The sequence below is a fragment of the Lepisosteus oculatus genome, chromosome 3 (assembly GCF_040954835.1).
Source record: "Lepisosteus oculatus isolate fLepOcu1 chromosome 3, fLepOcu1.hap2, whole genome shotgun sequence".
In the NCBI taxonomy this organism is placed as follows: domain Eukaryota; kingdom Metazoa; phylum Chordata; class Actinopteri; order Semionotiformes; family Lepisosteidae; genus Lepisosteus; species Lepisosteus oculatus.
Window position 1 is genome coordinate 65180525 of NC_090698.1, and position 16557 is coordinate 65197081.

General features: G+C 36.4%; 1 protein-coding gene across 3 annotated transcripts in view; it reads left to right on the forward strand.

Moving 5' to 3' along the window:
- The window catches only part of dcc (DCC netrin 1 receptor), a 381511-nt gene that overhangs the window by 302573 nt on the left and 62381 nt on the right, over positions 1-16557 (forward strand). For all 3 annotated transcript variants that reach the window (XM_069187368.1, XM_015363992.2, XM_015363996.2), the window contains exons 13-16: positions 7057-7198; positions 8090-8200; positions 8947-9141; positions 13159-13254. In XM_069187368.1, coding sequence (XP_069043469.1) covers positions 7057-7198; positions 8090-8200; positions 8947-9141; positions 13159-13254 — 544 coding nt within the window. The remainder of the gene's footprint in view (positions 1-7056; positions 7199-8089; positions 8201-8946; positions 9142-13158; positions 13255-16557) is intronic.

Sequence of the window (16557 nt, forward strand, 5' to 3'; positions counted from 1 at the left end):
GTCTGTTCAAGTATATTTAAACATACTGTACAACACACCCCTGAAGATAGGGGGGTTTGAAATCATATACTGTATAATTTATGGTAAAAGCCTATATTTAAGTATCATATTGCAAATCCCCCTAACAAACCAGGAAAAAAAATCACATCAAAGAAAGGCGAATGTCCACAAATTAAAGAGATTAACCGTATTTAATAAATTGCATATTCAGACAGAGTATGCAGTACGTTAGGGCATCATCAGGGTCTGCACCCTCAATCTTGAAACATGCAGGCCAGTACCATGGGAGAGGAAGACAAGCCCTGAGTCTGGTTTTTCTCCCAGTCTGAGCTGTGACACTCTCTAGCTTCTCCAGGGATGGCTTTTGTCCCACCAGACATCAGATTTGAAGTTTTTTTTTATTTTTAAAAGAGTAGAGTGTTCAGGCATTGCACCCTTTTCACTGTTTTGCGGTATTTCTTTTTCAAAGCTTCTTATTAATAATAAATATGAAATTTATTTGAACATTTTTGATGTGGGATCCAAACTCTATATTCAAAGGATTTGCTATGTTGGCGGGTTTTCTATTTGATTAGTTTCTGCATAATCTGTGTTCCAGGGCATGGAATATATTTTATTTACACATATAACCACTTCATAACTCCTGTCCAGTACTTTCAAATGCCACCAATGTTTGCATAATAGTATTATGTAAATATTACAAATTGTTTTAGCTGAGTCAATAAAAATGTAGACTAATAGTCTTGTATCAGATCACATCACATCATATCATAACAAATTCGTAGTCTTTTGAAATAAAATAATTGATATCCTTTATATTTTATTATTTATTTATTATTTATTATCCTTTATATTTATATTAAGATCCTACCTGTAGAATTGTGAGCCCTACTAATGTCCAGTTTGACATTAACAAATATGTTAAATCATTGCTCAGAGACAGAGCTACAGTAATTTATGCAGATGTATAAAATAATGGCTGGATTTACTTGGAGTTTAGAAACTCATGTTTCAGTTTAATGTGAATGTGATGTTGCATGCACATACCAGGTATATTTTAAATGTCATATTTGGTGGAAATAATTGACTAAAAATCACAGGCTATGTGTAAGAATGAACGTTATACCAAATGTTCATGAGATATCAGCAATACAGTCTCCTTTATGACACAAAACACCTTTTTATTCCTCACTGAACTACTATGTACTATGAGTGGTGGTACAAAGGACCAGGACAGATAGATAATACTTTATTAATCCCCTAAGGAAATTGATGATAGATGGTGCTAAGATACTATAGTTGACTCTCATCATTTACTGTACATTTGGTTGTAGCCAAAGCTGCTACAGTATAATGCGAAATTGCCTATACATACGCATGGAAAAAAATAGAAAAGATTGAATAAGGAGTAATAAATGCTCCTTTTCTCCTACACAAATTGACCTTCAGTGTTTTTTTAATGTATATTTCATGTGAACAATCAGCTGTTCCTGATTAGCTACAAACAGTACATTCTTCTACATGTACTGTATCACATCTTTGGTTAGCCATAGTCTCAGTTAGAAGGGCTGACAGACATACAGTATATGCCTCTCACATTTTAGTAACAAGGAGGCTGTTTCAATTTGTAATGAAAAGTTGCATCTAAAGAGGATTGACAAAAATCCATTGACACGACTCCAGAAAACAGAAGAATACTGAGAGTCAGCTGAGACTATAAGCGACACATATGAGAGAACGCAATTGCACAGTGATGATTTTGTTGTGATGATTTTGTTAGGAACTTGAACCTGCAAAATTTGAAATTTCTGTCAACAAAAAATTAATTTCATAGTCAATGATCTTTGCTTCTTTGAACAAATCTCACGACCATTCTTTCCAATAATCCTCAGACGTAATCACTAAAAGCCTTTCCAACCTATTTGATTTAAAACTCTTAGTTCATGTGGATGTTTTCACATTCTGAAGTGCACCTCATCTTTGGTTTGAATGTACTGATTGACGTCTCAACATGAGGGCTGGAGAAGTGCCTCTCCTGCAGCTCTGCTCAGGTCACTAACAGATATTGTACTTTTCAAGGCCAAATACAGTAGCTTTTTTTTTCTATTAAGAAGCCCTAATCCAGCCCTTTTCTATAAGCGCTGTAGGCTGTATTGTACTACAGAACAGTAGGCATAAAATAAATAAAAAATACATTCAGTACAGTGCATTGTGTTATTTATGTACTGTAGTATACAGCTCTGCTGTTGCTGTTTGTTTGATTGTTGTTATTAATTTTACCTGTATTGAAACCAGTAATTTCCGTGTCACTCACTCACAAAAAGGTATAGGATAGGAATAAAGGTTTATAGGTAGCAGAAGATTAATACATCTATGAATTCACTTTTTTTATATTATTTTACTGTACTAATAAATGTAGTTATAATTACAGACTGCAGTGTAGAATGCTTCCAGAACATTAAATATTTATAATATATGTCTGTTTTCTGATAGAAAAGAATGTGGAAATTATTCACAAACCAGGTTATTCAAATCAGTCACTTGAGCTAAGACATGAGAGCATCAACTCAAGATAACTAATGAATATCCATTAACTCTCCAAAACTGAGCTTCCAGGTTGTGAAGCCCTAAATAATATATACAATTTTTAAGACTTCATAGATAGATTTATACATCAGTGATACATTCTAATGTTTCCAGGAGTAGTGTCCAAATACCTCAAAAAGCATACTGTATAACTGGTGGTGTTCTTTGAGTAAAAATCAAAAGGAAAATTGGCAGAAAAAAATCATTTTGTAAGCATAAATACAATTTAACTTGATGATTCAATCAATTCTGAAGTAAGAGGATGCGTATGATTGCATGTATGATATCAATATAACAGAAAGCAGTATATTTTCCTTGGCTGTCTTTTTCCATGCGTTCTGAAAATTGAATTGGATGATGCTGACTAAGGGCCTTAGCCTCCGTCCAAAGTTATTGAGAGCATTTGTAATGGTGTGCAATGAACTGAACATGACCACTAATGGAATTCAGGCAGCCACACACAAGGGCACCTACATATCTATGACACTAATGGCTTAACTCTTTGTGTTTTACTTAATAGTGTTGTTGTCAGGTACAGGTACTTTCTTTATTCTAGATACAGGAGAGGGCTTGAGAATGGGAGTCTGGAACAAGATACCCTGCCATGTTGTTCAAGCACATATCCTGCTTTCAAGGAATGACTGGATGAAATCCTTGGATCAACTGAATGATAAATGCCTAATGGGCAAGATGGGCCAAATGGCTTCCTCTGATTTGTAAACTTTCTTACGTCCTTATGATACAGATCCATTTGTAGAGTAATGATCATTAGTGCACATTTAAAATGCATTGAAACACACATCATTCAGAGAAGCTGCAAAACATAACTGCAATGAAAGCTGTTTCAAGACATTGAGATGGATGAAAAATATACATAATGCCAAAAATGTAAAGGATTCATTAAATTTTACTGTAAATGAGGCAAGGGATTGAAATTTTAGCTAAATTTGTGCCATTTTTTTCTTTGATTTAAGAAGTCAGCAGAATAAGAGGGAAAGAGGAAGTAAAACAATGCATACTGTACAGTATGTTACCTTTACTTTTAAGCCTAAAATATTTCTTCAGATATTGATTTTGTTTTTTTCATTAAATAGAGATATACCAAAAGTTCGGGAGGAAGGTTAGATCATAATCTCACACACTTGTGTGATATATATCTTTCACACACAGGACTTTATTTCACATATATCTATTCATTAAAGCTGTGGATAAAGTTTGAAGGGCATTTTTTTGGCTGAAAACTACCTGAAGAGGTAGCTAATGGAAACCTGGGAAAAGGCACAGGGGTTTGAAATAGGAATCACTCTTTTTTCAGATAGGTTAACAGGTGCTTGTTTCTGTAGCAACCACCTGAAATCCTATGCATTTGAAAGTTTGTTATTGTGGCTTTGAAGAAATAAGCAAATTTCCTGCTCAGCCAGGTTCATTTCCGGCTTGATGAACTTTGTCTTAAGGAATGTTTGCCTAATATCAAAAGAAAAAAAAGATTTAAAAACTGTCTTCTACATCCCCTTGAGACGCTCCTGCTGGTTGAATTTTGCAGCTGAAAAGCCTCCCATATACAGTACATTGCCCTTCTGACCTGAGTTTGTGCCATTCGGCTGAGTGGGTTGTGAGAAATAGGGATCCCGAATAGAGCACTAAGTGCAAGTGCCTGCTTACAAGCACAGTTTACATAATTATGTGAATGGGAGCTAATTTAATACTGTTCAAAACAGAATCCTCTCATATTCTTCCAGGGACAATTAGCACTAATATGCAGCCAAATAGCACATCCCCTAAAACCTTCTCCTTCAGCTGTCTGTGCTGTGGCTTTAAACTCTAGGGGAGTCCCAGCTCCAGTATGGGTACCTTTTAAAGCAATCAAGCCCAATGTAATCCGCAATTAAAATGATAGCCAAGTACAGGTGCTGGTAAATGTTAATCAATTACTTGCATAATTGCTGTGGGGCTAATTGAAAATGTGATATAAGTATTGATTAACTAGGATGTTCATGTAAGAGAGAGTAGCCAATGTTGACAAAACCGATGGGGGAGAGCAGAGGCAGTGCAAGGTGTTTCTGGGTGAGAACAGAAGCAATTACTATTCCACAGAAGTCCATCTAGGTGAGCAGAATCACAGTGATAAGACAACCCACAGCACCAACCATATCCTCTGTCCGCCCTGCTTGGAGAAATTAAAAAAGGAGAGGGAAAAAAAGATAAATCAGGGTTGACTCAACACGTCCATGCTACCGTTATGTGAATTTTAATTGGTTTATTTGCATGTTAACAGGCTGTTTTGTGCAGATGGTATTGCGGTCCCCTGCGTGTGGCAGCTGGCATTAACTGGACCCGTTACTGAGGCAATGTGACAGTCATTAAACATATGATAGGATTCCTGTATTGCCAAGAGGCTGTGGGCTTTATCAGTGTCAAGCTCCTGATGGGCCTTTACAGAGGTTAATTAATCCAAATATTTATGTCATAGCTGGTGATGGAATAGTGACAAGACCAAAAATTGAACTGTTGTTTTCCTGCAGGTGTTTGTCTGTCTCTCTTTCTGTTTCTGAGAGATTCTGTCATTTTTTATTTTTAAGTTATGCGCATACTGCATGTAAAAATAAATGCGGTTTGTGAAGTGACCTTACACACAGGGTTAACATAGAGTTGCACAGACGACCCTTAATGAAAACAATATGTTATCAACCGATTTATCCACACTAAATTATTATGGGATTAGCTTTAATGCAAATCTGTTGAAAAAGAAACTTGCATCTAGCACAGATAAGCTGTGGTGGTTAAAATGAAAGAAAATAAATAGGGATACAGCTAAAATTACGTGACAGGCTTGCCCAGGGCATACCCAGTGTAATTATATGTCTTTTAATTATTTTGCTTCAGAGACATACTATTGCAAAATAAAGAGTCATAGTCACTGTGCAGTGCAGTGGCTCTATCTACTTCATTCAATTGCATAATCTTCCATCACATTTTAGAAAGGAACCTTTTCTGGCTTTCTTTAGTCACCAGATGCAGTTACTGCCGGTTCATTACCTGATGTAATTGCTTACTGGGATGAAATCCCAGTCATTTAAACTTTCTGTTCTGGTGGAAATATTTGATGATTTCAATCCGATGTACAGTATCTCAAGATTTTGTATTTTGATGTGGATGCAGATATTTATTTTTAAAGGGAAACCGATGCATTTAAATTTGAAGTGTGTTGTGCAGTATGTTACAGTTGTACTGTATGTTGCAAGATACAGTACAGAGGATTGTTATTTATTATTAATTTTAGAATGTCTTTTATACTGATTTCATACTATTGTTTACTGATTAGGATCAGGTCAGAAAAGGAATTGATTTGGTAATGTTATTACTTGCCCCACTAGTGATGATTAACCCTTAAATTTAACTAAATGTAACACCTTAAGAATCCGTGGATTTGACAGACATAAAAAATAAATAACCTTCTCTGTACCCATATAGTACGATTGAGACTAACTGGAAGTGCGGTTCAAGAAACCTCATTTCAAGTAACTTCTTTTTCTATCCTGTTGCTGAATAATGTAATTCAGTATGCAGAGGACACAGGTCTGCAAAATATGAAAATACAAACTAGCATCCAGGGATGATTATGCCCACAAAGAACTTTGGCTGTATTTGTAGCCATATGTCATTAAATGAGCTTCATTGATCAAACGAGGACTTTCAAGTATTCTACCAGGTGACAATAGTCTTCATGCTGCAGTGCAACATATTAGTATGGTATTGTAATCCGTTCTCTGTGTGGTCTGTTCCTAGATTCCTGCCAGACACATTAACAGATTTGTTTCTTCAAAGTATTTGCATACTGATGCAGCTAAACCATACATACTTTAATATGTTTCATGCATTTTACATACCAATATTAACACTTAAAAGTGTGTTGACAATAAAGGCATCATGATCACTGCTGAGACTCCTCTGGACTGAACAATTTGAGAACAACATTGTTAAACAGAATATGCCCTTGAGATGTCCGCATGAACTCATCAGAATCATTCAGTAAAAGCAAATTGAAATCAGATATTCCAGTCTGGAACATATGTTCATGTTTTTTTTTACTACGCTGAACCAATTAATTCAAAGTCAGCCCGCTATTTATTTTATACTTTTGATAGAGGGGGTCAAATGGCGTATCTGTAAAGGTAAGGAAAAATGACAAAATTATAATTGGACAAAAGCGTTTGGTATTTGATAGACCATTTTCAGATGCATAAATAAAATGTGGTCATTGAAATGTTCTTGAAATCCATGTCTCTCTTGTGTGTGTTCTAACCCTGTGGAAGATGTGTACTGTATATTGTGTTCTCAGAAATTATGAGGTCTGTTATACTTTATGAGAACCGAGGATTGATTTGCTCCAGTTAGTTTTACTATATACTGTATATATATATATCTCATCAGAGGTTTTTTTCATCAGACTTCCCTTTTGTGTTTTTACAGAGCATTAAAGTCAGCTGGATGCCTCCTCCATCAAATGCACAAAACGGCTTTATCACGGGCTACAAAATTCGCCACAGAAAGACAGGGCGCAGAGGGGATCAAGAAACCTTTGAGCCAAATAACCTTTGGTACCTGTTCACAGGTAGTCTAACCTTTCCTAAATGCAATGTCCTGAATGTGAAAGATGAATTTGTAGGTGATAAATTAGCCTGAGACCTGAGTGCTGCATTCAAGGAGTAAAAGGAAAATCTGTGCCACAGGTGCATCCATGGGGCACAAAATCATCCATTTAAACTTCAGTTCAGTTTGAATTACAGTACTTATACAGTACCTGCACTTATAAATCATGCTTTTTACTAACTGAATTTTTTTTAGTGTGATTTAAAGGACACATTAGGACTCAACAAAAATAAATATAATATTTTCTATCATATTACAATCCTACAGTAGTCCTAAATCTCTACTGCATGTTTTTTAAAGAGTTTTTTTCTTAGTTGCATTATATACAGTATAGTTATGTTAAGTGCATATCATCATAAACATATATTGTACATATGTTAATTATAATTTCACCATTTTATTACAAGAATTGACCAGTATTATGGTATTGGCACAAATTCAAGAAGTACTGTATGTGCATTATAACTGGACAGAAATTTGTCAAAGGTTATATATGTTATATGCATGAAGTCAAAAGTTTAAGTAAAAACAATTATAAATATAGCATTGCTATTGTTTTAGAACTGGATTTATTTACGTATGGGTATATGTACAGTAGACTATGTACAGTATTTTGATGCAATATTCTGCACGCATGTTATAACTCTGCATTTTTATATAAAGGCAAGATGAATGGAATGCCCTGTTTTTACATACTGTATGAAATGAAATGTGAATGATTCTGGTATACTTGCATTGCATTCATTTCCTTGAACTGTTTTACCACTTTTTTAGATTTGTTCTGTAAGTCATAACTCCAGTACATGTGTGAAGGTGCTACATGTTGCTGAGGTGTTTTCATAATTCTCTGCAGGACTAGAGAAGGGCAGTCAATACAGTTTCCAAGTGTCGGCAATGACTGTAAATGGGACTGGCCCCTCTACAGACTGGTACACAGCTGAGACTCCAGAGAATGACCTTGATGGTAAAAAACATAAAACATTAAATTCCACCTTTTTCTGCTGGGTTCCATTTTGTCCCCAAGCTTTTACATTTTTTTAAGATAAGACATCTATCATTACATGAAGCAAGGAAAATGGAGAAAGGTTTATACAGCTAATCTAGTTAAAAAGCAGAGACTTAAATTGATGTTCTGTTATCAGGTGTAAAAGAGTTAAATGCTTTAAAAATAAAACATATTTCCTTCCCTTGCTTTATAGGTGATACTGACATGCTAGTGAGCTGGAAAGTCATTCTTACTTCTTCATACAGTTTATTTGCCTCAAAACTGTTTCAGCTCTCGTGATTCACTGATTCACAGCATTTACTCAAGTTGGGCTAAAATGGTTTATTATAAGAGGCTCCAATAATGCAAGCTTTCAGCTGGAATATTTGAGGAAGTTCTTTGGCAAATGCAGAATAGAAATAGATCTAAACTCTTCATGAAAATTGATCATCATAACCATAAACAAGCCTGAACAGGAAATTAATCAAGGACAACTTTTATGGCCAAGAACTACTTTTAATTTTAAATGAATGGATTATCATCTAAACAACCAACAATGTCTCTCAGCATTATTAATTATTTTTGTTGCTTGTAGCTTAATAGAACTGGTTGAAACACAATCTCAATCTCAGGTCATGTGGCTTTGGACTTTCACATTCCTTTTCTTGTTACACTTTTGTTACACTTAGACTTAACATTATTATTGAATGTTATCCTCATTTCAGAATCGCAGGTTCCTGATCAACCAAGTTCGCTTCACGTCCGACCACTGACAAACAGCATCATAATGAGTTGGACCCCCCCACTGAATCCTAACATCGTTGTCAGGGGGTACATCATCGGCTATGGAGTGGGCAGTCCATATGCAGAAACTGTGAAGGTGGACAGCAAGCAGCGCTATTACTCCATTGAAAATTTGGGTAACGTCCTTTTCATTCAACCATTTCCTTGCTGATCTAGCCAGGCTGATTAATCTTTGGTAAAGTTTACCTAGTCAAGATATTGTATCCTCTTTTACCTGATAGTGCATGCACATACAGTATACCGGCATTTTTTTAAGAAGCAGTGCAGTCCACAAAATCCAAAGTTATGAACAGGGGCTTATAGTGCTTAGAAACCGGAAATATGTAGAATATTTGCTGTGTATTTTCCCTTTTTTTTGCCAAGGACAAATCAAGTAATATTATGATATTTATTGAATTGTTTTTATTTGCATATGTATTTTTGTTAATTTCATGATTCTTAAAAAGTCATCCATATTTCTGCAATATTTTATTTTTCATTTGGGTTTGCTAATGTGATCATACTTGTTGCCATCAGAGACTGATTTGTACATAACGGTGCAGAATGAGTTGTCACCTTTGGTAGATGGTTTATTTACAATTTCATTACCTTTTTTAAAAAAAAAATATTATAGATCTTTTCAGAGTTTTTTTTTGTCTATACAACAATTTATTTTTCTTAAACAAGGCTTTCAAGGTTGCTTTGGCTGTAGGTTTTCCTTTCTTCATACACTTTGTCTGTCGTAATTGTACAATTTAGGGGCTGCAGAACACTAATGAGACATGTCAGGAACAAACTTAATCTTACAGAGCTTCTGGGGAAATTAGGGCTTCTGTAGGCTCTAGGATGCAGCTTTCTTTTCTAAAAGTAGCATCTTGATTGAGGAAAGTTATTAACCTAGAAAAAGCCTTTAGGCATGGATTATTTCAGTATTTCTCATTCAATATTCATGTATAAAAAACAAAGAACTATGTAAATTGCATATACTCATTTTCAGATCAGCAAAAGTGTTAAAAACAACAGGTTATCCAGACAAGCAACAGGCCATCGCAGGGCATATAAAGACACAAACACGCCAAACACTCACACCATGGCCAGCGTTCTCAGAAAACAATTAATTCTATTTTTTTTATGCACATATATATGAAAAATAGATTGATTTAGCATAATTGCATTTTATTATAATAGAATATATAGTTGGATTAATACAAATATGTGAAATATGGCTTACATTTTATAATGGTTTTCCTTAATAGTTAAGGTATGTGATACAGTATGTGAACTGTACAGGTTCCTCATGATTTTCAATGAGATTCATGCAAGAGCATCTATTGTCATCTCTAAACTGGTTCTAAAAGTTCAGGGCACAGTAAGTGCAGGTCAAGGTGAACAGCAGCTTCAACAGAAACCACAAGGACTTACTAAAAGAACATATAGTATAACACAATAAGTAGCATGTGAAAAATAAATAAAAAATATGAATGTAGCAAAATTCAATTTAATCTGCTCTATTAACTGATGCAAGGACAATAACCCGTTCAACTCAGCTCAGTGATTCTGATTCTGTATAAACAGCCAGTGAAATTCTGTATGTTTCAAATACCACTTTTGCTATACTGTATACTAATATACAGTAGTATACCTATAATAATAATTGTTATTAATAATAATACCATGCACTATACACAAAACTATGCACATTTGTCAAAGATGAATCATGGCAAGCATAGTTTTCCATTTTTTTAAATTTATAATTAGTTAAATTCCAAGTGTGTTGTTATGAAACAAGAACCATGCACTGAAAAACAAATATAGCAAACCCGTTTCTTCAAGGATGTTTACCCCTTGGATCTACGAGACAGGAGGTTAATTCAGGCAAAGATTTAAATGTGCCACAGTGAATCAAACACACTAGCGTTCCAGTACATGGAAATGACCCCCCGGCTGTACATACAACAAAACTACAGGACAGGTGTTCAGAGATGTCCACGTTATTATTGAGCACACTACATCATTTTATTGACTTAAATATTTAATTCATGATATTATATTTAATTTTGGTGCACAATACATTATTTTAATTCATTGTGTCTAACGTACTAATAACATAATACAGGATTTGATTGTTTTATATGTTTTATTTAAACTGAAAATACCTGTATATTCATATATATTTTTCCCAGGAGCATGATTTAACAAGACTCAGTGAAGGAGACATTGCCTACTTTGAAATGTGCCATCACACACAAACTGCAATAGAATCTGGCATTAATACATGTTTTACTGAAGAAGAAAACACTTAACATCTCTTTTACTTCCTGTTTTTCTTTATCTTATTAAGCCCAGGGGTCCTGAGGGGTTCCTGTCACTGTCCTTTATTTGATGTTTTGTCTTGTGTGATTTTCTGTGTCTGTGCTCTTTAAAGCAAACAAAAAAATCCATGGTAACGTAGTACTCCAGGAGGAAAAGCATTTTGGAAAGGCAAATGACTGTAAATATCACGAGGAAGTGTATCAATGCCACACCATAATGTTTGTTTGAAGAATAAAGATTCTTAGTCTTTTCCCAATGTGCTTTTCTTTATACTTTAGGAACAAGTGAGCTTTCTGTGCCAATTAAAATGGAATAATTATAAAACATAATGGGAGGTTATAGATCAAGTGAAATTCATGCAGAAAACAGCTTAAGAGCTGTGCAATAAGAATCAAGAAAGCAAATGGTTGAGCAGTAGTCTATAAAAACTTTTATTACATTCCAGTTCTCTACTCTAAGCCTTCACCTGTTGACTGCAGAAACTGAAAGTATTTGGCATCAAGTTTAAATCTGTAAGCTTGCCAGGCCTTCTAAAATATGAATTAAAATTCACAAGCAAGACCCTCTCCGACCTCCTTCCTGAAAGGAAAGAAAGTCATATTTGCATATTTCCTTTCATTCTCCGCATGCAGATTACACACTTTTTGAACATTAATGCAAACCTGTAAATTAAATTAATTATAATTCATTCTTTAAAGAAATTTAATAAGAAAACAAGTGAAGCGGAAATTGAATTTAAAAACCATTACAGTTGCAAGGGAAGGAAAAAAAAAACATTGCAGAAACTTTTAATATTTAACAGATGCTGGATACAACGATGTATTTATGAATCCATAATGAAAGAAATTTAAACTTTTTTGGTATAAAGACTGCCTAAGTTTCACTGCACTTTAAATCGATCTTGAAAAAAGAAAAGTACTGTACACTGTATGTCTGGGGTTCATTGAGCGTTGTTTTCATCCTACACACACCCTAATGTCTAATTAAAAGGTTTATCCTTTACTTTATATTTCAAATTGTCATCTGGTGGTTTGTGTGGTCTCTATAGTTACCATCAGCTAGGCCTAGTATTAATATACACATTTTGAATATATTTCAGATTCTTAGAAGAACACAGTTAATCTACCAACCTCATCCACACATACAGTACTGTATATGGAGAGATGCAAGGACACACTTTTATATTACTGGCAAAGAAAATTCGTTTGAAATCAGTCACATTAAAGCATTATTTGAAGGATATCCACAGTGTAGATAAGGTACTGTAGATTAATTATCATTTCACATGTCAAATTCTGTGCCCTGCGATGGATTGTTGCGATAGGCTCGGACACATAGACCAGTCAACTAGTTGTCTGGCTCATCGAGATAATTTTGTGCACCTAAATTCATTTAGATTTGCCACAGGAAAAGGTTTGAATACTTATGCATTCATTCGTTTTTTTATTTTTTTCAAAAGTATTATCTATTTATGTTTTTATTTTTATTTTGCAATGTGAATGTGAGGAGTAGGCTTTGTAGATAACAAATATGAATTGCTACTTCAAGGTGTCATCACTCTGGGCTTTAACGCAAACAAAACTTGAAAATTATGCAAGGGTCTGAATGCATTTGTAAAGCACTTTACCTTGTGTGGTGTGTTAAAATGTTAGGAAGGTTTCTTTTGCTTACTTTTTCACTATGATGTTAAAAAAGTTAAGAAGTCTTAAATATTTATTAAATTTGTTGAACTCTGCCTCACATGCGTCCTGCACGTTTTTGAGTACTTACTGCCAGACAAATGAATTAAGCCAATATTGTGCATTGATCTGAATTCACAGTTTGCTTGTTTCTTCCCCCAGAGCCGAGCTCCCACTATGTCATCTCATTGAAGTCTTTCAATAGTGCTGGTGAAGGGGTCCCTTTGTATGAAAGTGCTGTAACCAGATCCCTTACAGGTGGGTACTTTATTGTTTTTTAGTTCTTTCAAAAATGTTTCCTCAGAAATATTTCAATAAACTCTTTCTACATAATATACTGTAGGTATTGTAACGCATTCAGCCGACAGGCACTGTGTAAGAGCCGGCTTACCAGAGCGGTGACGTCACCGCCCTTCCCTGTAATAGCAGGACCACAGCCACTAGACTGGAGAGAGATCTCTCTTTAGCTCACCAGGCTGGGTCCCTGTTGAGTGACGTGGGAGTCCTGGGTTCGAGCCCCTGACGGTGCGGGGCCGACCTGATGCGGGAAGGGCGCCCGCCTGAACCCCGAAGCGTTACAGTATAATAGAGGTATAAGTTTGGTACAGCTGTCATGTGAGTTGCTTTACATGAAATGTACAGTACAAAAATAGAAATAGTCAAATGATATGCTATCTACAGTAGGTTAATTGCTATCTCTAAATTTTACTCTCTGTGTGTGAGTTCATTTATGAATTGCAAAGAACTGGAATTGTGCCTCCTTTCATCTCTAGTGGACCTCTTTAAAGTACATGGGTCTTGGACCTCACACACACACACACACACACACACACACACACCTATAGCAATACAGTTATTTAACAGTGAGAAGAAATCAACTGAAAATGACAAATTCCCAACTCCGTTGAGCCTAGCAGCAACTTTCAGAACTCCTTTACTTCCCTTAGTAAAAACCAGGCAGGTCACATGCTTCATTGGTTCATTGGTTTACACTTTTAACTGCCCTTCTCTTCCTAAGAAAGAAAAGAGAGAAACTGCAGTTCAGTACTGTACAATATGTCACTTTGTGCTGTGGGAACTGTGGAAAACTAACAGTCAGGTGTGAAATAGCTAGAACATGTGCTTATGCCCGCAAAAGCCATCAGGTATTGTTTCCACAGCATGAGGTACATTGGACGTGCAGTGAGACTGTACTGCATGTAACCCGTGAAGCATCAGTTGCCTCTATAATGGGTATTCATGGCCTTCTGACTTATATAACACTAATTTATTCCTGTGAAAGCATTCATTTTCTCTTGCTTTTTGTATGAGTATGGCACTAAATGGTATGGACATTTTTAGATATCCAGTTACCACTGAAATAGAGCAGTTTGTTAAGGAATTCTGTATTGGCTGCTGGGAGCATCCTAATGGTGATCTCTTAGAATTCTGTGCAGGATTTATTAGGAGGGACAAGCTTGTCTGTGCCACTGGTCATCGGAAGATATTAGTTCCAAAGATATGAGTAGAGTACATAGAGATCCATATTACACACACAAACAACACAAAAATTAAATGAAGCTTACAATAGGGTATCATATATAATGAAACCACTGTGTCATAAAATTTGCTTGGCAGTAAGATCGCTTATTGAATTTTCAAGTCAGATAATGTGCAAGAATGAGCACTAAAATTGCAACCTGCTTTGCATAAGGCAAAGCACAGCACTACAGTGTAACAGTATTTCTTTGTACTCATTAAAGCTCTTTTTTTGACACTGCCAACCATGTTTCCTGACTAATTTAGTAGTATGTCAAGCACCATGGTACTGAATGACTTGATTTAATATAATAAAGATTATATTGCAGACAATATTTAAGCACTGGTTTCAGTAATACAGTGCCCTCTATAAGCATTGTGGCAGTGCAGTCGAAATTGCTGTTTTTGCTGTATACCCAAGCAATTCCGATTTGAGATGAAAAGATAAATATGTGGCAAAAGTGCAGAATGTCACCCTTTATTTCTGGGTATTTCTGTGCTTATAGTATATGTTGTACTGTTTAGAATAATAGCAGTTTTTGTGTTCAATTCCCCCCACTTCAGATGAGAACTGTCTATGAAAGACAAGCAAGCAATTTGGATGCTGAAAGAAAAGAAGAATTCAATCAGAACCATAGCACAGAAACTGGGCATAGCAAAATCAACTATGTGGAATATCTTGAAAAAAGAAAGAAGCCACTAGTGTACTTACTGTAGCAATTGGAAGCAACAAGATCAGTCAAGGAAAACAACTGCAGTTGATGATAAAAAAATTATCAGAGCTGTGAAGAAAAACTCTCAAACAAATGTAGTGACCTCCACAGTGTAGAGGTGAAGATATCAGAATCAAATTTACACAATATTTGAAATCAGAATTATAAAGGCTGCACTGCAAGACACAAACCTCTCATACGCACCAAAAATAGTGTAATGCTTACGGCCGACAGGCACTGTGAAAGAGCCAGCGTACCAGAGCAGGTGACGTCACCGCCCTTCCCTGTGAGAGCAGGACTACAGCTACTGGGCTGTGGAGAGATCTCTCTTTGGCTCACCGGGCTGGGTCCCTGCAGAGTGACGCGGGAGTCCCGGGTTTGAGCCCCTGATGGTGGGGAGCCGACCTAATGCGGCATGGGCGCCCGCCTGAGCCCCCATTGCGTTACATTGGTGTCAGAGCGGGGTGGGATAGCCCTTCGCCGGGGATGGCGATTTAAGCAGGGGAGAGTGTAACGCTTACGGCCAACAGGTACTGTGTAAGAGCCGGCTTACCAGAGCAGGTGACGTCACCGCCCTTCCCTGTGATAGCAGGACTACAGCTACTGGGCTGTAAAGAGATCTCTCTTTGGCTCACCAGGCTGGGTCACTGCAGAGAGACGCGGGAGTCCCGGGTTCGAGCCCCCGATGGTGGGGTGCCGACCTAATGCGGCAAGGACGCCCGTCTGAGCCCCCGTTGTGTTACAATAGAAAGGCCAGGTTGCAATTTGCTAAAAACTACAGAGGTGAGCTAGTCAAGTTCTGGCACAAAGTGTTATGGACAGATGAGACATAGATATACCTCTACTAAAGTGATGGCAAGGTAGAGAAAGAGTGGAGAAAAGACCGAATTGCAGATGATCCAAAGTATACCACTTCATCTGTGAAAAGGGTAGAGACAGTGTCATGGCCTGAGCTCTGGGACTGGCTCACTCATGTTTATTGATGGTACAACTAATGATGGTAGAAGTATACAGAAACATCTTGTCTGCCTTAGTAAGAGGAAATGCCTCCAGACTCATTTGCTTCATTATGCAGCAGGACAATGACCAAACACTGCCATCACAACCAAGTAGTTCATCAGGGGAAAAAAGTGAAAGGTCTTGGACTGGCTAAGTCAATCTTCTGATTTAAATCTGGTTGAGCATGAATATCACCTGCTAAAAAGGAGACTGAAATTAGATACACCCCAAGACAAACATCAACTGAAAATGGCTGAAGCAAAGGTTCAGCAAAGCACCACAAAAGAACAAACAAAACGAGTTTGGTGTTGGCAATGTGTTAGAAGCTTTA